Below are 24042 nucleotides of genomic sequence, written 5' to 3' on the forward strand. Positions count from 1 at the left end.
TTAAATCTTTTGATGGAAAAGATACGGTTGAGTATGATACATGTAGAAAATGACGTACAGGTCTCAATCTTTCATTTAAGCATGAAAAGGAACATGCTGCAACTTGCCAAATTTAATTTACATTTTATTGAACATATAGTGTCAAAACGTGAAAACACAGAAGCATTTGTGTTACTATGAGAAGTTTACAGTGTAACCATTTTAAACACAATGAAGCCAATAATGTAATTGGTTTCCATCGCTGTGGTAAAATGTTTAAGTCAAATTAAGATTTTGCCAATGTCAGTTATTACATTGATTGTTAAGAAAAACAATACAAACAATAATACTTTCTACATAATACAATTTTTTTTTTTGCGAATTTTGTGCAATTTGCCTCTCAATAGACATTATGGATGTCATAGCCATTTTTTGGGTGTATACTATGTAGCACTTTCAATTGTCAAATTTGACTATTTTAAAATATTCACAAGTTAGAACATCACTGGCTTTATTACATGGAATAAATTATGAGTTTCTACAATTCTCAGTTTAAACATATGGTCATTTACTTGATAAAAGGTTAATAAAATTAGCATGGAGGATAATTTTATCCTCTATGCTAATTTTACTTCGAGCTCTGCTGTAATCTGAGCTCAGGTCAGTAAAGTGTGAATTAATTTATCAGATTTCCTCCCTGAACCATGTGGATGTTGGTGAACTCAGTGAGGCTACAGTACAACACTCAGAAATTGCTGCAGCTCTGCAGATTCAGAGAAAAAGCAGTAGAGATGGTTCCTGATGTGTGCAGCCCTCCTCCTTCCATCATCCAAATGAGTTGTTAAATATAACTCACCTCCTCTAATCATTTCGATAATAATGGGACAGAGTCATCTAATTATTTCTGACATTTGTCTCAACAGGATTCAGGTGAGCTTGTTCAGAAGGATGCAGGAATGAGTTTCATAACAAACACAGATTGCTGAAATGGGTTTATTGCAGATTCAATTGATTTTCTGCCTGGGCAGAAAACAAACAGCACGTTTAATGGCACATGAAAAAAAAAAAAAAAACCCTTCCTGGATGATTAAGGATTAAGTCTTTCTGCGTTGTGTTCTATTTTCCCGCCAGCTGCTCGTACAGTTTGGGCACATAGTCGTCCCATTCGGCCTGGTAGCAGGTCCCCGCCACTGGGGCCCCCAGGCCGTACTTCTTCCTGAAGCTCTGGATCTGGAATTTGCCGCGGCCGTCTCCGGAGCGGTTTGTGAGTTTGGGCTCGGAGCAGGAGAGGCTGCCCGGCTGCTCGTACACCAGCCACACGTACCTGTGGAGACCTGGGGTGGGGGGGCAACAGTGAGGGTGGTAAATGCTGCAGTGCACCACAGGAGGAAAACACCAGTCAGACTGCAGGGAGAACACACACACACACACACACACACACACACACACACACACACACACACACACACACACACACACACACACACACACACACACACACACACACACACACACACACACACACACACACACACACACACACACACACACACACACACACACAGCCACGAAGGCAACTGTTTTTTTTATACACTGTATTTTAAATGTTTATTATAAATTCATGAATGTGTGAAACTTGTTACAAAGACATTTTAAATCAGCAGAATTTACATCATTTTAAACAAACTGCAAAAATACAGCCAGCAAAATTAAGTCTTGTAATACTACTCTCTACCACCAGGTGGTGGCAGTGCTCACATCTATACAGTTTAGTAGTTTCGTTCACTACTTTTTAAGCTAGGGCTGGCCATCTGAATTAGATACATTTTTTTAAATACTGGTTAAAATGATCTTTATGACCCGATGGGAAGCAATTCATAGCGTGTTCTTAAAGTAGGAGCGGAAAATATCCGCCATCTACAGCAGGACTAAAACAGGAAAAACAGCAGAGCAGCTAGGCGAAGCCTTGGGGAGATGCAACATTCGAATATATGCTAGTTTTCCAAGATCCCTAACTTTAAATAAAGTAAGTATTTAATATTTCTGGCCGGTGTAACTCTTACCAGTTTCACTGGGCGGACCAGAGCCCACGTAGTCGGACATGACGGTACCAGAAGACACGTCGTTCCCCTTCATGTTGACCACCAGGAAGTGGTGCCACTCCCTTCAGAAAGGAGCAAACACAAATCCGATCATTACAACTGGAGTTGGGTTTCATTTGAAGATAGGAAAATTAAATCGATGCTGTGGCGCGTGAGGTCCCACCTGAACTTGGGTTTTGCCCTGCTGGGGGCGTCGGGGTCGGTCAGGGCCAGAGTGTACAGCTTTCCGGAGTCGCAGCCATCCCACTCAATGCAGGTGGGACGATTCTGGACCTGCAAGTGAACGCCACACAGATCCAAAGGTTTAAAATCAGCACATTCACTTCAAATATTACACACCAACACACTGCTACAAGGAAAACTCCCACAATGACAAACACTTTCCGTACCTTTATTCTGCAAAATTAACTTTTTCCTCTGAAATAACTGAAACATTTTCATATGTTCAACAGCCTAATCCAAGAATCTAACCTGAGCTTTATTGTTTTCGGCATAATGTTCACTATAAACACAGGGAGGTAAGTTGTGAGTGCCTTTACAGTAGACAAGTTTTTTTTGAGTGTTTGTGTTCACTCTTTCTTCTATGGAATTTAAGTCAGCATAGTTAACATTATACAACCATTGTAATTCTAAATCAGCAAAAAAAAAATTCACATTGATATTCAAATTTGACCTACTTTTACAGCACAGAAATGTAATGTAATCATACCTTAAAATTAAAATCAAATCAAACATAAGTGGAGAGGATTAAAGTAAAGGGCTAAATAGTAACACTCACATGCACAAATGTATGTTTTATAAAATTAATATTTTATGACTGCTGATATATTTGTGAATTTGTGCAAACGGAAAGTGGAACATTTTAAAAGTTTATATAATGCATTTGTATCACACTGTTGCCACATCATTATAAATAAAGTTTGAGTGATTTGCTCCTATAAATACCAGCTCCTCCTGCAGACCCTGCAGCCGCCTGTCGGAGGCGCTGTTTGAGCGCTGTGACAGCTGCACACACGTTGTTGCTGTCACATAATGAAATTCACTGTTTGCAAGCAGTTGCACGAACCAAGACGCAACTTAAAGTCTAAATAAACGTGCATCGAATCACCGCTCTGGACACGGAAGTGTAAAATAAAGCAAGATCCACGCGGGAGCGCCGCTAACTTTAGCTTGGTTAGCTGCGTCACCGACCTGGGTGGGAGTGAGCACTTTGCCGAGCTCGTCGATCTCCACAGACCCGTATTTGACCGTCAGAGGTTGGGCTGGCTTCTCCTCCACGTCCTGCAGGGCCAGGTCTCCGTTCCACTGACTCAGGTCTGCGGGCATCTTCACTGTTTAGAGGGAGACTGCAGCGGACCGACGCACGAGACTCACACCGAGGCTGCTGGGGCTGCTGCGTTCACGGTGCACCGGAAATATTACAGCTCCAATATACGCGGGGCGGCTCATTCAATCTGCCTTTTCATTTTTTTTAAAGAAACAGTAAATCAAAGCGCTCTACAGGCGAACCAAAAAAAAAAAAGAAAATGCATGAAATAACATATAAAGAGCAATAAAGATCAAACAAGGAAATCAATGTACGCCTAAAATAGTTGAATACAGAAAAAAACCCAATTGAAAGAACAATGGAATGGTGGGTTGAAATAGAAATGTGTGCGAGATTATAACAACAAAAAAGTTAAGCTATACGTTAAGGTAGATTAAAAATAATAAAACCAAAACAACACAGTTCATCTACAAACTGCACGTTTGACGTATTGATGCACGACAAAGTTTTAGATTTTACCTCTAATATTGTCGCTGTAACGTCAGGTAAACTTAATCTACAAGCACTTGTTTGCTTTGGTGTATCTATGAAGATGGATTATGGTTTTTCCCATCCTTTGAATTATACTTGAAGGGAACACAACTCCAGGCTGCAGGTGACCAAAAGGGGGCGCTCACCCCCTCCAGCTCTCTTGCTCCACTAACACACTAAAACTGAATTCATGACTATGAAATGAATGGACACTCGACAGAATAAATGACAAACAGAAAATGCTACATGATTTCTAAATTATTCAAATGTTGCCGTGTGATAATATGAGACAAGACACCAATCAAATTTGATTTATAATATTCCTATATTTGTAAAAGAATAATATAACACAATAGAGGTATGTCAATAGATGTATGTACTTCCATTTAAAAGCTGCTTATGATCAGGGCTCTATGGCTGTATTTCTGTCATGGCACGTGGTGCACTTTAAAACAAAACAGTTGCTTCTCTCTGTATGATGACGTCACTTAGAGTCTTGTGACTGAGGATGGCAACAATGTATCAATTTTAAACACCATCTAATTTGACCTTGATATGCAAATGAGGTTCTGACGTCATTTAGAACTTTCTTGACTGAGAAATTGGTAACAATGTATCAGTTTTGAAGCAACCCTTTTTTTCCAACACAACATCATATTTTATTTCATTGATAATCATTTATTGTAAATATTATTATTACTATTGCAACATCACGTCATCAATAGGGTAAAAAACCTGTCTCACAATGTCAAAACCCAGCTCTCATTCCCTATTAGTTGGGTGAACAGTCCAACTCTTGGTGAATTCTGCTTCACAATTATTAGGAATCAAGACAAAGTCACAAAGAACACTTGGCCAACACAAGCCAGTTACCCTTTGGTAACTTTTCTCACACCTCCTGATCAAAACCCAGAAAGTCGTGTCTCTAGATCCGTCCATGTCACTTTAAGCATTTTGTGAAATCAGAGCGTGAGCTTTCATTTGCACCACGTGCTCTCCAGTTGTCAGACCTGTCTGACAGGTGACAACAGTGTGTTACTGTGCCTTTAAACAGGTGAGCAGGGTGTGGTTTGAACATTTCCGGATGAATGTGCTCAGGTAAACAAAACGCGTTCGCCCAACGTGCCGCAGAACCGCGCGGGACCATGTGAGGGGTCCCTGTAGTGTTCTGCAGAACCCAAGGCCGCGCTTTGCGGGGTTTTTCTTTTTATTGTGGGTGTTATGGGCGGACAGGTGGCCGTGTCAGTGTGTGCCTCTCGCAGGTGAACTCGTCCGACAGGTTTTTTTTTTTTCATGTTTATTCCTTGGGAGCCATGTAGGAGAGTTATCATGACGATTATGGTATTTATAGCGCTTCTGCAGCTCTGCTTATCCGCAACGGGTGAGTTTCCTCCACTTTATTTATTCCCTTTTTCTTTTCTTTTTTTAATGGCGGACGGATATGACAGGTGAGTATCATTTCATCCCTCCTCCCTCCCCGCAGTTTCGGGTCAAGCCTCCACCGAAACGGCGGTGACGGCCTCACCGGGAGACATCGTCCTGCTTCCGTGTTACACCGCCGGGAACGCAGCACCGTCCGCCACGACGTGGAGGAAGGATGGAGGGGAGCTGGTCCTCGGGCAGCGGCTGTCGGTGCTGCCGGACGGCAGCCTGAACATCTATGGGGTGCATCCCGGGGATGAGGGCTCCTATCTGTGCACCTCCACGCTGCCGCACAACGGCAGCTTCCAGGCGGCGGTGCTGCTGCAGGTCACCAGTAAGTTCATCCTGACGAGTCTGGTTCTTCTACATAACACACTCCTGAGCCACACAGAAATTTAGAAATTACAATTTTATGGCCTCAAATGAGTATTCCTAGGCCATGCATTGATATTTTGCGCTGTTAAAATAGGCTTTCCCTCATATTAGCAATTCATGGCGTCAAAAAAAAAATTATAGTAAAATAAAATAGTATATCTTGGTCTCGAATTAGTATTTCCCTCTAATTGGTCATTTGAGACCATGAAATATTAATTTGAGGCCACAAAATATAAATCTACATTCACAAAATGTATAATTGTGGCTACAAACTACTACTTTGAGGCCACAAAATTTGAACTTCTAGCCACAAAATAATAATAATAATCAGATAGCAAAGATTAGCATTTCATGTCCATGAAAAACCATTTTATGGCCACAAATTGATACTTGTCAAAATGAGTATGATATTGCCTGTTATTATAGGGTTTGACTTAATGGGTTGTGCATGATTGAGTTGACACTTTGAGGACTAGTGACATGTGGACTAGAACATGAGATTTCAGTTGTGAAAAAGTTAAAATGAAGTTGAATTTTTATATAATTATATAATTACAAATTGAGATGATGCTGTTGGATGAAGCATTGCATGGTTGTTATGTGTCGTGTGTGTTGTTCAGGTGGCCCTGATGATGTGTCCATATCCATCACCGGCTCGGTCACTCCACTGTCCAACGGGACGCTCCTCACTTCTCGGGGCTCCACCGTCTCCTTCAACTGCTCCGGCTCCTCCTACCCATCCCAGGAGCTCACCTTGGCCTTCAGCGGGGCTTCGTCCAGCAACGACTCGCTGGTGTCCGCCTCCGGAGCCTCGCTGGCCTTCAGGATAGAAAACATCCAACCCGGACATCAGGGAGTCTACAGCTGCCGGGCTCACAACAACATCTCTCATCAGAGAGCCAATGACAGCAAGCTGCTGCTGGTCTACTGTGAGTACCACAAACAAAGTGAAAAACTTTTCAGGCTATATTTAGCTAGCTACAGGTATGATTTTATAGCACCTTTGCCACAGTAGCATTAGGATCTCATATATGTGGTTATTACTGTGTAAACAGTCCAAAAAATACTGATAGGTTTATTTTTATTTTTTTGTCTTCAGAATCACAAAATGTGTTTATTGTAATGATCATAAGAGCCCTGATTTCTGGAGGGAATGAGTTATATCACTATCACAATGCATCAACATCACACAATACATCATGCAATGCTTATAATTTCAGTTAGAACACTTTGATAAAAAAAAGAAATTGTTCAAGAGCTATTGGATTTACATTCATTCATTCGTTCATTCGTTCATTCACACTCAGAGTCATATATTTATGTGTCCACATGCAGATTCAGTAATTTATTCATTCAGTTACACTTGCTGACGTTTATATTCATGCACACAAGTTCATTAATTTTTTTTTCACACCGATTCATTAGTGCATCAATTTATTCATTGTTCATTTTCTAATCCTTTCATCCTCTCAAATGCACACAGATTAATTAATTAATTGAGTTGCATTCACAGATTCATATTTTTTTGTATGCACATTCATTTATTTGCACAAATGTATTAAAGCATTTATTTATTTATTCATTACATAATTAATTCATTCACATTCACAGGATCCTATATTTTTGCACACAGATTCATTCATTCACCCATATTCATTCACTCATTCATTCCCAGATTCATTCATTAAGTCAGAAACAAAGATACAGTGTCTCTAACAGTGGATAATTTAATTATTTTAATGTTAATTCAGCATAAACCTTTTACAGATCACTTCCTGAACATGTCATTTAATATTTACTTATAACTGTATCACAGAAGATGCCTTTACTGGTTGAGTTGTACATAATACACATAAGACACCAGTGCTGCTTTGATATTAAGGTGGCGGCGTGATCTTTTGGGTGTTCACAGTTCATGATCGTGGGCGAACCTTTCTCTCAGTTTTAAGGTCACAGTTTGAATCACCATCACCAGTCTAAACAAAGGAAACGGAGAGAGAGAACTTGACTGGTGCAAATCAGAAACAATGGTTCATGAGGGTTTTTAAGAGGAGATAAATTCATGCTGAGCAGAACTGAGTGAAAATGACTCAAACGGCTTTATAATTCTAGTTGTTTGATGTGGCCTTATTACTTCAAAGAAGAGATAATAAGAAGAAGATCACACTGTGGAGGAGGACAGGTGGCCGGAGAGGCGGAGTGACGCGGTGTCAGTTTCCTGGGTGTTATAATTCCCACCAAGAAGACGATCTTTGTTATGAGTCCTGAGCAGATACACTTTCTGACACATGAGTTTTCAGTGTATCATTCACACTTACTTAAACCACAACCTCCTTTTCATAAAAAAAAAAAAAAATAAAAAATTCTTCTAAGTTCAAAACCCTTTGAATCAAAATCCAATCTATCTTAATTTCAATAGGGAGACACTTTTGGGTTGAATGCATTAAATTAAAACTGTGTATATTGTAAAATCTATCTGATGGAGGAAATAACATTATCTTTGTGATCAGGAGGTTGGCAACAGTGAACTGAATTGACTTCTTGATGTCGCAACACATTCAGATTTTTTTTTTTTTTTTAGACTAACTTCCTGCTGTATGGAAGTAAGTTTGAGTAAGCTTTTCCCTTTACATGCACTGTAGGTTTTAGGCTTGAACACACAGTTCGGATTACTGTAAATGGTTTCATTTCCACTGATGTTTCAAAAAGTATGGGAGACAATTGAAAGAAAAAAACAAGTAAAGACCTTGTGAGTAGCAACAGTTAATTCAAACATCATGACTTGAAGCTTAAATTATTCAGGCATTTTCTTTGTAGCACCTTGATCTTTTCTGAACCCTTTGAAGTAAATTCATTATGAAATGAATGAACACAGACTGCTTCCTCACTGGCTGCAGTGTAACTCAGTGACTACCGTTGTGACTAAAATAGTGCACAAAAAGCTTCTAAATAACTAGTTTTAGCATCACAGTTTGGTTTACTTTACAACAAAAAAAAAAAAAAATCTCCCAATTTCATTTTTATTATCTTGCAGAAAGTATCTGCAAAACCGGACGACACTTATCTGCTTCCTGCCATTGTGTAACAGCAAAGCCAAAATTTTCCAGGAACAAGCGTGTTGTGTTATATTCGTGTGTGGCCAGATTCTGTGCTGTAGATACTCAGCCTTGAGATCCTGCCTTACTGTCATGTTGAAATGACTATTCCTCTGTTAATCCTGACATTTAATAGAATTTTCATCCATTCGAACAACTAATTAAAACTGAACTGATCAGAAAAAAACTGCAGGACCAATCAGACCTTAAGTCTTTCGAAATTTCTCCAGATAAATCAGAAAACAGAGGACACCTGGAAGCACTACTAGCCAGTCTCATCACTGGTAGTTTGTATTATGTATGATTAATAGTCAAATTACACGTTTCCTGGAGTTTTTTTTTTTTTATCCCTGACTTTTGTTTTTGTCTCACCTAGACGTCCCAGACAGACACCCCGACTGCATGTGGACGCCTGCAAGCAACTCCTCAGAAATCCAGTTCAGCTGCACCTGGTTCGGAGCCTATCCGCCCCCGAAGCTCCGCTGGGGGGACAACGGCGTCTTCCAGGAGACGGACAGCCTGACGGTGACTCTGAACCGAGCTTCGCTGTCCGAAGGGAAGACGGTGAAGTGCACGGCCCAGCACCAGCTGCTCAGCCCGGGGGCAGAGAAGTCGTGTGGCTTTACCTTAAGTAAGCACGTCGCTGTTAAATGAGCCTCGTAACCGTCCTGAGATCTGCAGCCTCTGAATCTTTCATGGACTTTCCACTTTGGAGGCCCCTGAGCCTCTCTCAGACTTGTTGACAGTGTCTCCTCGGCCTCAGTTTTCAATAGAGACAGAACTGATGGGTCCCAGACCTCAGCCTTGGGACAAGACAGCCATACATTCATGATCAGTGTGAGCTATGTGAGAAAATATGTTTGGGAGGAGTAGGACTACAAATTGAGTGATGCATAGTTTACTCAGTTATCAGTCTGTTAACAGCTCCTTCCTGTCATGAAATGCAGTCACAGTGTAAATAATCTGCCATGTTTCATCTTTGAAGAATGAAGTCTGGGTGCATCTTTCTGGAGAAAGAGTCTTAACTCACCTGCTCTGTGAGAATAAGGGAGTTCTGAAGGCCTTTCTGGACGTTCACGACTGATGTGATTTTCTTTTTGAGGTGTTCCTTGAATGCACACGGCCATGGTTGACAGTGTTCTGAATCACTCCACAATCTAAAGGTTATCTCCATACCCTGGCCTTCCTCAAACAATGGGATGACGTAAGGCGGCGTGCATTAGTTGCTGTTATCTTAAGAGATTTTTATTGGACTTATGAAACCCACAATATAAAGTGTGACACACACATCTGATATTCAACACAGCCTAAAGGCCCAGCTTGTCAGATTTCGGAAGATCTAACTGACGAACTGAGTGTTTTTATTTTTTAATGTGTAATCTTTACTGTTCAGGTTGAACTGAACTCTTCGTATCTACATGAAGTGCTGTTTCTCTTCAATGGAGCATGCACCTTTGTTTCTTTTGCCTGGAATGAGCGCTCTAGACATCGACTCTACAGAGTTGTGTTTTTACTAAGGTTTTTGCCCAGTGTGTATTTTGAACAAGCCAAGTGTGGTTGAGTCAATTGGAGATCTGATCGTATATCTGTAAATGTCAATGAAGTCGGGTCAAATTGCAGAGAGGAGATCGAGCCAGACAGGAAGTTTCCACATAAGACAGATCCTATTTCGCTTCATTATTTAATATTAGAGCAGTTGCATACACGTTGGATCAAAACCACACCCCTGATTTACACCCTCTTCCCTCAGTTTATTATATGAGCAGTATATGGTTTGAGTCAACAATCATTGTTTGGAGCCTCAATGCAAAGTTTATTGGAACAAATAATCACCACTGGTTGTCCGTCTCTTTTCCAGAGGCTCCGTACCCTGAAGGCGATCCTCTGGCCGCGGCTCTGGAGGACTCCAGCGTCACGCTAACCTGCATCGAGAAAACCTCCCTGCCTCCCGCCAACACCACCTGGAGGAAGGGGCTTCAGCAGGACCTCATCGTCGCCGGGACCAAGTACATGTTGTCGGAGGACGGACCCGAGCTCAAGCTGACCATCCTCAACGTCAGCAAGGACGACGAAGGCGTCTATTTCTGCCGCAGCGAGAACCCGGTGACTGTGCGCGAGCTGGAGGTCTACCTCACCGTGAGGAGTGAGTTCAGATCATCAGGGGCATTTTTCTAAAGGGTTTAGAGAGAGAACCTGAAAACTTCTCTTGAAATGTGAATGGAAGCGAAGGACCAGTCCCCACATGTCTGGACTCCATCACTGGAATGCTGATAAACCTGCTGCACCACCCTTTCTCCTTCTTCTTCATCTTCTCCTTCTTCTTCTTCTTCTTCTTCTTCTTCCTGACATTGTCCTCTTATCTCTCGTGCTCTCAGAGGCCTCGTCCGCCTACACAGGAGCCATCATCGGCGTTTTCATAGCCACACTCATTGTGGGATCGACTGCCGTCGTGGCGAAGACGCTGTATGGCAGCCGGCACCGAATCTGCCTCGGTAACTATGTCTTCTTCGTAACTGAAGCACAGAATTTACTGTTTAAGCTCATTAAATTGTGCATGCTGTGTATTTTATTATTCAATGTAAGAAGTGTTCAACATGTAAAAGTTAACAAAAGATACTTTTTCTCCCTTTTTTTCAGGAGGTGGCTTTGGGTGAGTTTCACACAGTTACTTTTCTGAAACACTCTTACCTTTTCATTAAATGACTGAATACCTAGAAGTTAGACTACAAACACAAAATTGCTGCAGTTTCATACACAATTGAACTTTTCCAGCAGAAACAAGTACATTAAGTGACATTTTGGTCCTTTTCTGAAGACCAGTGGTTTTGAATGGGCGACATAGCAGCAAGAAACATCTGGGGGTCATGGGGATTTGTTCTTAGCATGGTATATTTTATTTGGTTTTTGAGTAAAAACAAAAATAGAAAGCCATATATGGCACTCAAAACTATTAATAAATGATTTGAAGCACATTTCTGTAAATGTGATTGATAATGTAATTCAGACAAATTTAAATTAAAATGAGATTTACTTCAAAATGATTTCATACTAGAAAGACAGAATTACAACGTTTTGAATTAGAAACACCCAACTAGCCTGAGAAAAGTCTTGATTTTCTTTGCATGTGGATTTTAACATCATTAATTTATAGTAAATACGCGTATAAAAACATGAAGGAGCTTTTCTAGTTTGGTACACAGTTGTTCCAATGTCAGATAACCTGAGTCTCTCCCATAGATCTCCACTGACTTCTGTTGAATGCAAATTTACCACCTTCACATTTGCAGACACATTCACACTCTTAACTATGTACCAATAGTGAGGAATGGCTCAGTTTGGACCAGCTGAGTTAGTGATGGAACCACCAGGATGGTGTTGACAGTAATGTGGATGACAAATTGATAACAAGCTCACTTTGACCTTCAAGTGCAACACATTTTTGTTCCCTATTTATTAACTTAAGAGTTCTGCCTGCTAAGGATTTGTTGATGTCCTTCAGTGTAAAGAGGCCTTGGCTCTTTATCGTCCTACAGCCTGACTCCCTATAACGTCCGAATCCTTCTCCCTTGTCAGGCACGTGAACGACGACAGAGGCGACGTGCTGAGTCTGGTGGAGTCGGATGACGAGCAGGTCTTTCAGGACACCGTTCCCCAACTGCCCCCGTTAACCAACGGGAACCACACGACGCTCGTCCAGATACATCGGATACCATCAAGTAGGACCCCGCCGAGGCCGTCCGCAGCACATTTTACGGTGTGAAAATGTTGGTCTGACATGAAGGCATCGCTCCTCCAGGTGATCAGGAGGATGCAGAAACAGCCGACACGAGCCCACAGCAGCAGGAGGACACTGTGCAGACACAAGAACCAGAAGATCTTGTAACATTTTAGGTTTTGGGGATATTTTTAGATTATTTGAATCCAAGTAAATACAATTCACCCCCAGTGAGAATGTGGAAAAAAATGGTGGAAGATTTGTTTTAAAAAATATCTTAATTTGCTGTTTTTTTTAACAGATTTTTGAATTTTTGTACTTATTTCTATGATTCACTTGTACAGTTTTAAAAGTGTGATTTGTGCAGTAAATGTGTTTGATGAAACAAGAGTCATGGGATTTGATTGCCTGTTCTTTAACTGTCCTTTTTGTGCTGAACATGCTGTGTACGTGAAGTCACTGTGTGGAATGTGACTTTGTGTTCTCCTGTGCTGAAACCAGAGAAAAAAAATGTGGTGGAGTCGGTTCAGTGTTCACCTGCATCGCGTCACGTTACAAACTGAGTCACAGATGAGATGACCTGAATCAATTCAGGCTTACGTCACATGCGGGTCACCACAACTGGACGCTAGAGCCGCTTAACAAATTATCTTTTAGAATCATGTTTATAATGAAAGGTATTTCTATGCAACATGTCCTCAATCCACCACCTCACGTCAGATGGAACAGCAGATATGACTGTATAAAACACTAGCTCATTTTAATCACTGGAATTTTCTGGCCATGCCTCTATTCAGTAGGAATATGCAAATAATACATTTGAAGGCCATTAGTTAGAAACCAAACCAAATTAAGACATAGAATGTTTACAGGCCTGAAAAACTTTAAACTGAGATCAACCTAATAATTTATCATCTCTTTACAATGTTATGAAAATAAAAATGGAGTAACATAATGAATAAATTGTTTTGATCATTTAATCTGAACTAAAGACGGCATTAAATAAAAGCTTTAAAATGTTCTAAAACAATGTTTTCATTCAAATCGACATTTCTGCTGCCTCTTATTTAATTTGTAGAATATTATGTAACAGTTTTCACTCCAACAGGAGAATCTGTTTGGGCAGGACACATTTTATGAGTGTTGTATCAGCAGCAGGACTCTTCCCAGTTTTATCACTCCACCTCACAGCTGCTTCAAGTGTTAATGACACCAGTAACTGACAACTGTAACACTGCTGACATTCCTATTTTCTCTCTAGAAATGTGCAAATGAATGTATTTCTGTGTGTGAAGACAAAATAATTTAGGAAATTGTTTTTTTTTATTTGTGATGAACAGCATAAATGTAAGTGGCGTTTAAATAAAAAAAATCCAGGTTGTGTTGTTGAGTTGGGTTGCATCAGCAGACCTGTAACTGTTTGACAGTTTACTCCCAGCCCTCCCTCTCCTGACATTTCCCTTCATTTCCCCCCAAAGTGAAATTACATCCAAAAGTAATTATACCACAACTTACAGCTTAAATTTGTTTAACATGTTTTTTACCCAGTGATAAAATTTAAAACCTAAACTGAGGGTTATTTTATCATTTCATTTCTACTATTTTTTTTTAATGTTATATTTTTCCATATTAATAGAATAGAATAGAAATGCTTTATCATTTCCTGGGAGAAAATCTTTAATGTAAATTTCACAAAAAAATTAAAAGTCAACAATATTCACTGTATTTTCAGATTGATTCCCTCTAACAAACAAGTAGCATTATACAAAAAACGTAATAGGAATGGTGAATAATGATACTCGAATTTGAATAAACTGAAAAATGTATGTTTTTCTAGTGAATTTTCAACAACTAAGTTATGGTTTTATAAATGCGTCCTGCACTGAACATGAGCAACTGGGAAATAAATATAAGAGACACTGGATCACAAAAGTCATGTCAACAAATGTTTTTTTGTCAATAAATAATTCTTATTGAGTCAACTTCAAGTCAATCTGTCTCAGCAATAAACAGGTAATCTTGTCATGTGGCCCTTTGGGAAAATAGTTGCTCGCTCTGCCTTTCGATAAGAAGACCTTCATAATGAGCAAAAATATACAAGACAGAGGGGGAACAGCTCAAAGTTACATTCTCTGGTTTCTGAGGAAGAGAAATCTGGACAGAGTGAAGTCTTGATGTGTTGAATTAGCAGCATGTTTCACTGTGATGATCAAAAGCTTGGTAAATATTTTCTGCATGACAGTACATTACAGCCTCTCTCGGTTCTGGGTTAAACATGTTGGCAGGTCTGCACAGATTATTTTTGTTGACTGCTGCCATATTTAATTATGGAAACATTCTGGTTGCTGTGGGAACGTGGAACTCCAACATGAAAAGAAGGGCGTGACAAGCACTTGGTAATTTGCATTAAAAGAGACATACAGCTGACGCACCGGAGTGAAAATCATTCTTTATAATATGCATTTTTGGGTTGTTTAGTATATAAAGTGTTGCTAATAGTTTATGAGGACACGAAGGAAAGGGGAATAATATGTGAACTTTAATCAGCGTGGAGTTGTTGTTTTGTCAACATGTATTGGAACGTGCGTGGGGGCGTGGCTAACGCTTACGTAATGCGAGAAGAACGTGAGGACGTTGAGCAACGCCGCGTTCGACGGTCCAAAGTGAGTCAGAGGACGGGAAGCCAGCGGAACATTCCGTGTCTGTCAAGCGGGGAGGAGCAGTCCTGTCTGGGCGTGAGACCAGCGGGACATTCAGTATCTGTCAGGCGGAGAGGAGCAGCCCTCCGCGGAACACTCGGTATCCGAGCGACGTCCTGTCAACCGGAAACCGGAGCGGGGCAGCAGCCCTCCGCGGACACTCGGCGCCCCATCCCGGCTCTACATGGACCAGCGCCGCCGAGCAGCGAGCAGCAGCCCACCGAAGCGGTCCTAGAGCGGAGCATGTGAAGAGGGGAAACTATGTGCTCCACGGAAAACAACGCGGAGCTCCAGTCCAAGTGTAAGTGACATGTTTGTGGGTGTGTGGAGGAGGGAGACCGCCGGAGGGGTCGACCCGCTTTCACGTCGTCTTCCCATCCTCCCCTCCGCAGCGTCCGACCCGGCTCTCCTGTTGGAGCTGAAGACCAGGCGCCCCCCGTCCCTGGTGGACCGGGCGGGATGTGAGACCTGGAGCGTGGACTTCTCCCCGGACGGAGCGTGGTTCGCCTGGTCGATGGGACACGGGATCGTGTGGGTGGTCGCCTGGCCGCTTGACTCCGAGTAGGTTGAAGGTTCACCACCTGTGTGGGTTCGATGCCCACATGGGGCGTTCAGGGACGCCTCGTTCACACGGGCTTCAGTAATCCTGTAATCCTGTGGGGACAACTTTTCCACACCACGCTTAAACACGTTTTCCTTTTATCAAGCTAGGTCAAGAAAATGAGAGGAGGTGGAAAACAGCTAGAATAAAATTAGAATTTGAAATGTTCTATTAACATTCCAGAATGAAGAGTCACCCAACGTTACTGTTTATCAGTTTAAATTATGTAATGTCATTTGAAATGAAGAGGAGTTACCCAACGTTACTGTTTATCAAGTTTTAATTTTTTGTAATATAATTTGAAAGAATCTGTCGGTTAAGACTCAATTCCAAAAGTTTTCATGGGTAGAGCAATTGGGTTTGTTCCCTTTTTTCTGCCTTTCACCCAACCTCACATGCAGTGTCAGTGTTTTTTTTTTTTTTTGTGTGTGTGTATGTGTCACAGGTGATTCATCTAATTATGTAATAAACAGCACCATGGAAAGGCTTCCTGATTTATGTTTAAAAAAATTGTAAAGAAATACAATGTAAGCAAGCAAAAATAATGTGATGCACATTCAGTGCCGAGTGTGAATGCTCAGTAAATTTTGTGTGGAGCTTTAAAAGTGTTGAGTTGTGAAGTGTTTGTTTTTGTGAAGCTGTCATTGGAAGAACATGAATAAACAGATAAAACCAACAGCTAAACTAAAGCACACAATTCCAGCTGTGCCACTGGTTAGATGAGCTGCAGTTGCAGTTTTCCGGGAACTGTTTCATGCAGCTTCACACCGCCTACGTCCAGGTTTTTGTGTTCATCTGTACACTCTCGGCTCTCTCTCGCCCACAGAGACAATCAGAACGGAGAGATTGACCGAGGGGACAAGAGCTTCAGTTGTGGTCACCCGGTGTGGGGGCTCGCCTTCGGACCCAGACCTCCAAAATCTGCTGCGGTGGCGAAGGCGGCTGCACCACGTCCAGCTAAAGCGTCATCCAGAGGGCGCAACATCCTGCTTCTGGCCACCGGCTTGGAGAACGGGGTGATCAAAGTGTGGAACGTGTTGACAGGTCAGGCGCCTGCTCCTCATGAGGACTCTCTTGAGTGCAGAAGAGGACACTGATGTGTAAACAGTGTTATTTGTCCCTGATCAGGTGATGCTATTTTGGATCTGCACGGCCATGAAGGCGTGGTGAGAGACCTTGTGTTCCCCCAGAACGGGACGCTCACGCTCATATCATCCTCTCGTGATAAGACTCTGAGGATTTGGGATCTTGCTCATAAAGGTACGCACAGTTTTAAAGTCTGGAACCTAATCAGGAGTCTTAACATCAATATTCGTGGTGTTTGCAAACACTCATCACTGATGTAACTCCGGTGTTTTCCTTGTACAGATTTACTGCAAACATGCTGATTCATCAGCAAATGGTGCGTGTTACGCAGCAGCGTTTTACATTCAGGGTCGACTCCACTCACAGCTTGATTTGGCTTCTGCAATGAGGTTTTGTAATATTTCTCCAGAGTTGTATTACCTGCTACTGATTAACACTTCAGATGCACATGTTTCAGTCGTACTCGCGTTCACTGCCTGCTTTGCACAACCGCTGTGGTTATAATGCGGCCGGCTGAAGTGTCAGAAGTCAGCCTGTCCTTGAATGCAGCTCGAGAACATTGGATGCAGACAGCAATATATCACCTAACAACTCTCAAGGGCTTGTAAACAGATTTTCACACTGTGCTGGTATTGACTGGGCCGAGAGTCTGCTTTCAGTGGCTTCATCGCTTCACACAAAGGAACAGGTCCAAACCACCACATGGCCTCACAGAGAGGACGCTCCCTCTCTCTCTCTCATTTCAACAAGTAATTATGAAGGTTTCTATTTATTCAAATTATTCCTGAATTTTCAATATGTAAAACGGAACATTAAGTATACTGTGTTAAGAACAGCTCAAGACTTAACAAGTGTTCATGAGCAATCGCACAATATTGATGAACAGACAGAAAAGCAAAAATAAGGGGAAAAAAAAAACTTCTGAGAAGCAATACATGCATCGATATTCAGATCATACCTGGTATTATTTAAAAATCAGAAACTTAAAGTTATGTTGACAGAGAGAAATGTAATTGAAACACAACTATTACTGTTAGATCATTCTTGACAAATATAGCAAGAATATTTATCACATCTTATCAAATGTTGCAGAGCTGAAAGAGACATTGTCATTTCCTTTCCAGAGCTTGATAAGCTCTGAGAACTGGGTCTTAGGAGAGGGCGCCTCGTCACCCTCCACTGAGTCGAGATGTTCCTTTTTGCAGTGATCATATTATATAGTTTTATGGTGCAGACTGGTGAGCATAGGAAAGTGTTTGATGCCACCGAGAATTGCAGAACGTGGGCTTCAGAAAAACGTTTAAATGTATCGGAACAAAACTGGTTTAATTTGGGATAAAACTGTAAGAGGTGGCCCTGGGTTGCCTCAGCTGATTTGCATTTTGAGCAGATTGGGGAGACAGAAGGTTCAGAAGTGGCATGTGGATAACTTTAAATTAAATGAGTTGAAAGGGCAGATGAGAAACTCCTGTTTGATGTCTTCATAGATATGGTGAGATGCACACTATGAATTGACATTTGGTGCATTTAATCATTGAACCTTGCTCTTTGTTTTCTCAGAGGTCTTTTTTTTTCTTTAAATTGACACAGACACACATGGTTAATATGCATTTTGAATAATAACTGTTGTTTCCAGCTCCTAGACATGTAAACTGTCCGCTAATGATACATCAGACAAAGGTTTGTTGTCGTTTAATATCCACTTAGTGAGTGTTTTCTTTTCGTTTAAATTTCAGCAGATGCGTGACTCTGGCAAAGACATTCAACTGTTCAGAATGAAACATGCTTAAATGACTTACAAAAGAAAGAATGAGCCCCACTTGTTTTTTTCCCAAACCATCAGTTGTTAGTTTTGACCTTATTTGTTTAAAGTATGAAGGAAATGTGGGATGATCCTGGGAATAACATTTTCCACAGGATCTGCATATTTGGAATGATCAGCATTTCAGCATTATGTCCAGTGCTGGTTCTGGGGCTTATCTCACTTCTCACTTGAAGCAGGGAGACATCTAAAGCTGTTATTCTGGTCTGCTTTGTTTTGTGTAGACACCAGCACTGATTAACAGATTGATGTATGCGAGGCGACAGGACTGAAGCGGTAGAGTTGTGTGCTTATTACTGTGATTTCTTTTTACCATCAGAGAACTCGGAGCTTCTGAAATGTTCAAAGGAATCAGAACAGCAGCAGGAATTATAACATCAACAAAAGGCCTGTTAGACAGGCGGGGCTGCTCCGAGCATGTCCGTTCCTCTGTTTGATCCTTTAAGATGCCTTTTGTGGAGTTCTCCTGACACTTGAACGCAGCACGGGGCAGAGGGGTTTTGGATGTGGGCCCAGAGCTGCCCTTCATGGTTCAGAGAGCAGCGGGCAAACTCCCACAACTGCAGCTCGCTGAGTGAAGCTGAAAATCTAAAAAAAAGACCTGCAGAGCAGAAGGCCTGGAGGAAACTGGTTTGCATCCATACATCTGTAAGTGTGTGTGTGTGTGTGTGTTTCAGGGAAGAAGGTGCAGGTGCTCACTGGTCATAAAGACTGGATCAGCTCCTGCAGCGTGTCGTCTGACTGCAGCATGATCGCGTCCGTGGGCAGATTCGACAGAGTGAGTTTCATTGCTGCACAGGTTGTGTTGCATAAAAAGCAAAGCCTGAACAGCTTGATGTTGTTTCTATGAATTGTACATTAGATGTTTATTTATTTTTACTTATATCCTATACGAAAATGGCTTTCAGACTTTTTCCATTGATGGTAATACAACATAAAAACACCGGGGAGCTTCTGTTACCTGCATGCAAACTGCTCATTTGACATGTTCTCCTTTGGAAGAAAGCATAAAAACATCAAGTTGTGCAATCGGACTGTTAAGATCACAGTTAATGATTGGCAGCATGTCTCAGGTTGTCCTGCTGACCCTGAGGCGGATCACTGCTGTAATCACACGAGGTATTCTGTGGGAAGACTCTCCAGCTGCTGTGTTTTTCTCCCGTTATCAGATGGTGTGTCTATGGAGCCTGCGGTCGTACACCTTCATCAGGAACCTGACAGGAGGCACCCATAAGACCCTGTACCTCCTCTCCTCCTGCGATTTCTCCCCCGACGGGGCCGTGCTCGCCACGGCCGCCTTCAGCGGATCCAGCTGGTGGATCGACCTGTGGGACCCGTACACGGCGGAGAAGCTGGCCACCCTGGCGTAAGCGAAGTCTCAGACTCCTCTGTCACGTTTTTGATGCTCAGCAAAAAAAAAAAAAACAATTTTTCTGAAACACTGAAAGTGAACAGAAAGTTTTACAAAGCTTAAAATTTGGATTTCTGTTATTGTTCCCTTCAGGAAGTGAGGTGAGGATGATGTGAACCATAAACAGGCCACTCTGTTACAATCTCTGTTGACATCTGACACACAGTCTGAAACTGTGTGCTGGCACCACATCTCCTCTGTGTGAACTGTGTCACAACAGCAAGTGTGTATAAACCGCAAACCTTCCTAACAAGTGCTTCCTTTCGTTCGCAGTGACTACTTTGAAGACTACGGCCAGAACCAAATATCAGCAATACAGTTCTCTCCCAACGGTTTGAACCTGACCATCGTTACTGATGACAGGTGGGTCGAATCTGCCGCTGTTATTAAGTTTTAAAGAATTAACAAGATATCCAGAATACTAAGAGAGGCCACGTTCCTGCTGGAGGCTCCTTTTATGGGAACATCCCCTCCTGTTTTGTTTAAACCAATTTTATTGTCTGTTGAGGCTTTAAAACGGTGACATTTACTCAAGTAATACTGATAGGTGCTTCACGTAGGTACATTAGGAGCTGACAGCTGTTGAGACACAAAGTGCCCCCCGACACTCTCCAGGATCAGATGAATAAGAGCAACACACTCTGTGGTTAGAAAGTGTGTTTGAAGTGCATCAAAACCGCTGTTGTGGTGAAAGAACAGAAAATTAGGCTGAAAATAGTTTCCAGGTACAATATACAGCAACCAGCATCGACCAGAAAAGAATCACGAGGTTCAAAGAATTAAATAAATATTTAGCCATACCATCAGATTTGACTGAATTTTACTTTAAAATAGCTGAAAGTGATTTTCCATGTAGAATTTTGGTGTGATTATTATTATTTTAATGAACGTTTCTCTCTGTAGGCTTAATTTCATGAATGTCTGTGCATTTGTTGCAGAGCTCTGAGAATCTGGGAGCCAGGAAAGCGAGGCATGGTGATGCAGACCAGGAGGGACCGAGACTCCAATGGACTGTGCTGCAACTACCATCCACAAGGGGGCGTTGTTGCTACAGGGTAAACAGTTGCTCGAGCTTCAGGAGGCTGCTCTGATGTTTTGTAACACTGTAGAGCTGTTCCTTGCCATCATGTAGAGACTCACCATGCGTGTGTTTTTCTTTTTTGTCCCGGCAGCACACGAGACGGCCACGTGCGGTTCTGGAAGGCCCCCCGGATGGTGCCCAGCCTGTGCCACCTGTGCCGCTCCGTCCTGCGCCACTCGGTCTCCACCCACCAGATCGAGGCTCTGCCCCTCCCCAAGAGGATCCTGGAGTACCTCACCTACAGAAACATCCCCGAACGCCTGAAGACCTGCTGCTCCTCCGACGACGAGGACTGGGAAGGTTAAACCGGAATGTACAACAACAACAACAACAAAAATCTAACTACTGACGTCTGCTGAGTGATTGTTATGACCGATCAACCCCGAACTTCAAACCTCTGAGTGGTGAAATTAGTAATCCTGGGAAACCGAGGGCCCTGGCAATCACTGCAACACACACCACCTTTGTAAACCTCTTCATGGGAACAATCCGAGTCCCAGATCTCAGTCCGAACAATCCGATCCATAGAGGATATAGCAAGAGCTGCTCAAGGACTAAAAGGAAACTAAAGCAAACCCTACATACTTTTTAATATTTGGGGGGCTTGTTTACATCTGCACCACTAGGGGGAATGGTTGAAAGTAGTTTATGGGCAATTTAAACCACTGTGGCGTCCCTTTCGCTCACAACCAGAACAACAGGGAGTCAGAAGTGAATCGGTTTTGTTGCTGCTCGCAGATTTAGAAGCTAAAGCTCACTGCTTCCGTTCGCCGGCTCGCCGTCAACACGAGATTTCGTGCGTGGACGTCGGCCATGCTTGGTTCATGTGTTCGACCAATCACTGTGTCCTATGTCTGTTCTTGTGGAGAAAAGGGAAAGAGCCAAGCAGGAGAGGCAATATTATCGGAGGAATAAGATGTGAAAGCTACAATTCCATTGCTAATTATGGCGCATAAGAAGCTTCAACAATCCCTCCTGATGGACATTTTTTTCAGCTACAAAACGGGCCTGCAGTTCAGATGGTTTTAATGTTGTGGCTGATCTGAATACTCTCATATCAATGCCTTTACTGCTTTCTTACAGAGGTGCATATCTTGATGTAATCTACCTTAGATGCAACATTCCTTCACCGAGGGTTTCATTTATTGCACTATTGCTGTAATACGATGCATTAACTCAATGTTAACACGACTATCTGACTTGAATATCACAGTTTTATATTAATTTATTATGTAAATATCAGACACGTATGTATTTTTAATTGCTGTGTTTATCATCCTGAAACTGCACATGCACTACCTACTGTACCTGTAACAGAAGATAACGGAGACTCAACTTGTAGAGAAAGTTTTATTAAACAGATTTAAAGACACTCATGTGCACGAATGGTTCTGATTACCAAAATTTCTATTTTTGAAGTCCATACTTTGACTGAGGGTCTTTTTTATTTTTTGTAATGCTGGCCTTCCACATCTTTGTGTGCGGGTGACTCAAATAGCTGTCAGCGTTTGTTCCCGATGTTCTTCCACTGTACTCGCGGTGTGGTGGGCAGCCAGGCAGTGGGCTTCTGCTTTCTGCCGAATTCTAGTTACAGCCCCGTATTCTGCAGAAGTGCTGGATTTCACTCAGATCTACAGCTCTCCGTGGACAAAGAGGAGAAGCGCAGCATGAGTCTCTGAAAAAATTCCCGGTGTCTTAAGAAGCCTCGCTGACCACGATGTCTCTCACGGCCTGGAACGCAGCGACCATGGAGCTCAGCTGGATCTTCTCACTGGTTCCTGAAGCCAGCCGGTGTCTGCAAACACAAAATGTAACAAGTTCAGTCAACAAGACATGTTGGTGAAATGTTAGGAAGCGGTGAATAAAAGAATTGCATTCCACAACACTAAAAAAGTGACTTAAAATTTGGTAAAAATGTTCATTTCCACATGATTTTGTAGTATTACCAAACTCGACTAAAGGTGAGCAGTGAGCGAGCTCAACATAACGTCCACTATATTTATCACTTTGTATTCAAAGTCATTTTAACAGGAAGAAATCATCTTACTCAACATCAGCCAGCTTGATGAGGAGACTGATCCGAACAGCTGGAGGGAAATCCACTGGAAGAGACGTCAACAAACAGTCACTGCAACGCTTCGCACACTCACAACATCATCACTCCCGCTGATCGGATCAGTTTTTATGACACACTTCAGAGACTTTCAGCTCCACATTAGTGTCTCACCTCTGTGCACGAGGAGGTGGATCTCAGTGAGGATGTCGTTCAGAGCCAGGCCCTTCAACGTCTTCAGGTGAAGGATTTCTGTCGCAGACGCGTTCAGGAACACAAGCGGCTTCCTGCGTCAGGGAATGTTAGAGGCGTCACGGCGAGGTGAAGGATACGTTTATACGCCGTGGTGAAGTCCTTGTTGAGGCACCAGTCGAGGATGTTGGCGATGTCTGAGCGCAGCGGGTGGCCCGTGCACGTGTACACCGTGTCCTCCGTCACCTTCTCGTACGCCATGCTGGTGCTCTGAAATCACACAGTGAGGATTCCATTGAGAATTCATCACAATAAAACACCTTAAACATCACAAGATCAACGACTGATCACTCCTAATTAAATCCAGGAGCAGACAGTTTGACTCAGAATGCTTCAAGAAGACATTTCTTCTGAGTTTACTGGAAAATATGGTTCCTCTACTATTTGTTGGAACGCCATTCGCCATACCTGCAGTATGTTGAGCGATCGTCTCATATCGCCTGAAGACAGCGTCACGATGGCCTTCATTCCATCTGGAGTTATGTCGATGCTGCCGCAGGAAAACATTTTTTCAATTAACAGCCACACATCGACATATTGGCTTTGAAACT

The 24042-nt window shown here is 42.2% G+C and overlaps 4 protein-coding genes across 6 annotated transcripts; 2 read left to right on the top strand and 2 right to left on the bottom strand.

Moving 5' to 3' along the window:
• Window positions 1-983: 983 nt before the first annotated feature.
• On the bottom strand, window positions 984-17064 carry LOC115384402 (phosphatidylethanolamine-binding protein 1-like). 3 transcript variants are annotated; one of them, XM_030086658.1, is made up of 6 exons: window positions 17055-17064; window positions 10224-10231; window positions 3273-3427; window positions 2245-2354; window positions 2043-2143; window positions 984-1313 (listed from the first exon to the last, which is right to left on the bottom strand). In XM_030086658.1, the coding sequence occupies exons 3-6, from the start codon at window positions 3405-3407 to the stop codon at window positions 1096-1098; spliced, it is 564 nt and encodes a 187-aa protein (XP_029942518.1). In that variant the 5' UTR covers window positions 3408-3427; window positions 10224-10231; window positions 17055-17064; the 3' UTR covers window positions 984-1095. The 3 variants fall into 3 exon arrangements, with proteins under 3 accessions (XP_029942518.1, XP_029942519.1, XP_029942517.1); XM_030086659.1 differs by lacking the exons at window positions 10224-10231; window positions 17055-17064 and adding exons at window positions 7608-7613; window positions 9411-9421; XM_030086657.1 differs by lacking the exons at window positions 10224-10231; window positions 17055-17064 and having other exon boundaries at window positions 985-1313; window positions 3273-3480.
• On the top strand, window positions 4961-12876 carry LOC115384400 (V-set and immunoglobulin domain-containing protein 10-like). Its single transcript, XM_030086654.1, has 9 exons — window positions 4961-5260; window positions 5363-5635; window positions 6297-6605; window positions 9148-9402; window positions 10630-10914; window positions 11147-11263; window positions 11409-11421; window positions 12345-12487; window positions 12568-12876. Exons 1-9 carry the CDS (start codon window positions 5173-5175, stop codon window positions 12660-12662), a joined length of 1578 nt encoding a protein of 525 aa, XP_029942514.1. The 5' UTR covers window positions 4961-5172; the 3' UTR covers window positions 12663-12876.
• On the top strand, window positions 15126-22558 carry LOC115384401 (WD repeat and SOCS box-containing protein 2-like). Its single transcript, XM_030086656.1, has 9 exons — window positions 15126-15486; window positions 15578-15746; window positions 16613-16830; window positions 16915-17046; window positions 19372-19472; window positions 19864-20060; window positions 20379-20468; window positions 21044-21160; window positions 21278-22558. The coding sequence occupies exons 1-9, from the start codon at window positions 15447-15449 to the stop codon at window positions 21489-21491; spliced, it is 1278 nt and encodes a 425-aa protein (XP_029942516.1). The 5' UTR covers window positions 15126-15446; the 3' UTR covers window positions 21492-22558.
• A 66-nt stretch (window positions 22559-22624) lies between these two features.
• On the bottom strand, window positions 22625-23998 carry LOC115384399 (replication factor C subunit 5-like). Its single transcript, XM_030086653.1, has 5 exons — window positions 23900-23998; window positions 23572-23701; window positions 23414-23491; window positions 23234-23288; window positions 22625-22981 (listed from the first exon to the last, which is right to left on the bottom strand). The coding sequence occupies exons 1-5, from the start codon at window positions 23996-23998 to the stop codon at window positions 22882-22884; spliced, it is 462 nt and encodes a 153-aa protein (XP_029942513.1). The 3' UTR covers window positions 22625-22881.
• Window positions 23999-24042: the final 44 nt, after the last annotated feature.

Source organism: Salarias fasciatus, unplaced genomic scaffold (genome assembly GCF_902148845.1).
Source record: "Salarias fasciatus unplaced genomic scaffold, fSalaFa1.1, whole genome shotgun sequence".
NCBI lineage: Eukaryota > Metazoa > Chordata > Actinopteri > Blenniiformes > Blenniidae > Salarias > Salarias fasciatus.

Coding starts and splice junctions, on each gene's coding strand:
- LOC115384400 (XM_030086654.1), top strand. CDS start 5,173: ATGTTTATTCCTTGGGAGCCATGTAGGAGAGTTATCATGACGATTATG. Junction 10,915..11,146: donor GGTCTACCTCACCGTGAGGA/GTGAGTTCAGAT, acceptor TCGTGCTCTCAG/AGGCCTCGTCCGCCTACACA. Junction 12,488..12,567: donor GATACATCGGATACCATCAA/GTAGGACCCCGC, acceptor TCGCTCCTCCAG/GTGATCAGGAGGATGCAGAA.
- LOC115384401 (XM_030086656.1), top strand. CDS start 15,447: ATGTGCTCCACGGAAAACAACGCGGAGCTCCAGTCCAAGT. Junction 16,831..16,914: donor AGTGTGGAACGTGTTGACAG/GTCAGGCGCCTG, acceptor GTCCCTGATCAG/GTGATGCTATTTTGGATCTG. Junction 21,161..21,277: donor GGGGGCGTTGTTGCTACAGG/GTAAACAGTTGC, acceptor TTGTCCCGGCAG/CACACGAGACGGCCACGTGC.
- LOC115384402 (XM_030086658.1), bottom strand. CDS start 3,407: ATGCCCGCAGACCTGAGTCAGTGGAACGGAGACCTGGCCCTGCAGGAC. Junction 2,355..3,272: donor AAGTGCTCACTCCCACCCAG/GTCGGTGACGCA, acceptor GTTCACTTGCAG/GTCCAGAATCGTCCCACCTG. Junction 2,144..2,244: donor AGGGCAAAACCCAAGTTCAG/GTGGGACCTCAC, acceptor TCCTTTCTGAAG/GGAGTGGCACCACTTCCTGG.
- LOC115384399 (XM_030086653.1), bottom strand. CDS start 23,998: ATGTTTTCCTGCGGCAGCATCGACATAACTCCAGATGGAATGAAGGCC. Junction 23,702..23,899: donor GATCGCTCAACATACTGCAG/GTATGGCGAATG, acceptor GTGTGATTTCAG/AGCACCAGCATGGCGTACGA. Junction 22,982..23,233: donor ATCAAGCTGGCTGATGTTGA/GTAAGATGATTT, acceptor TTGTGTTTGCAG/ACACCGGCTGGCTTCAGGAA.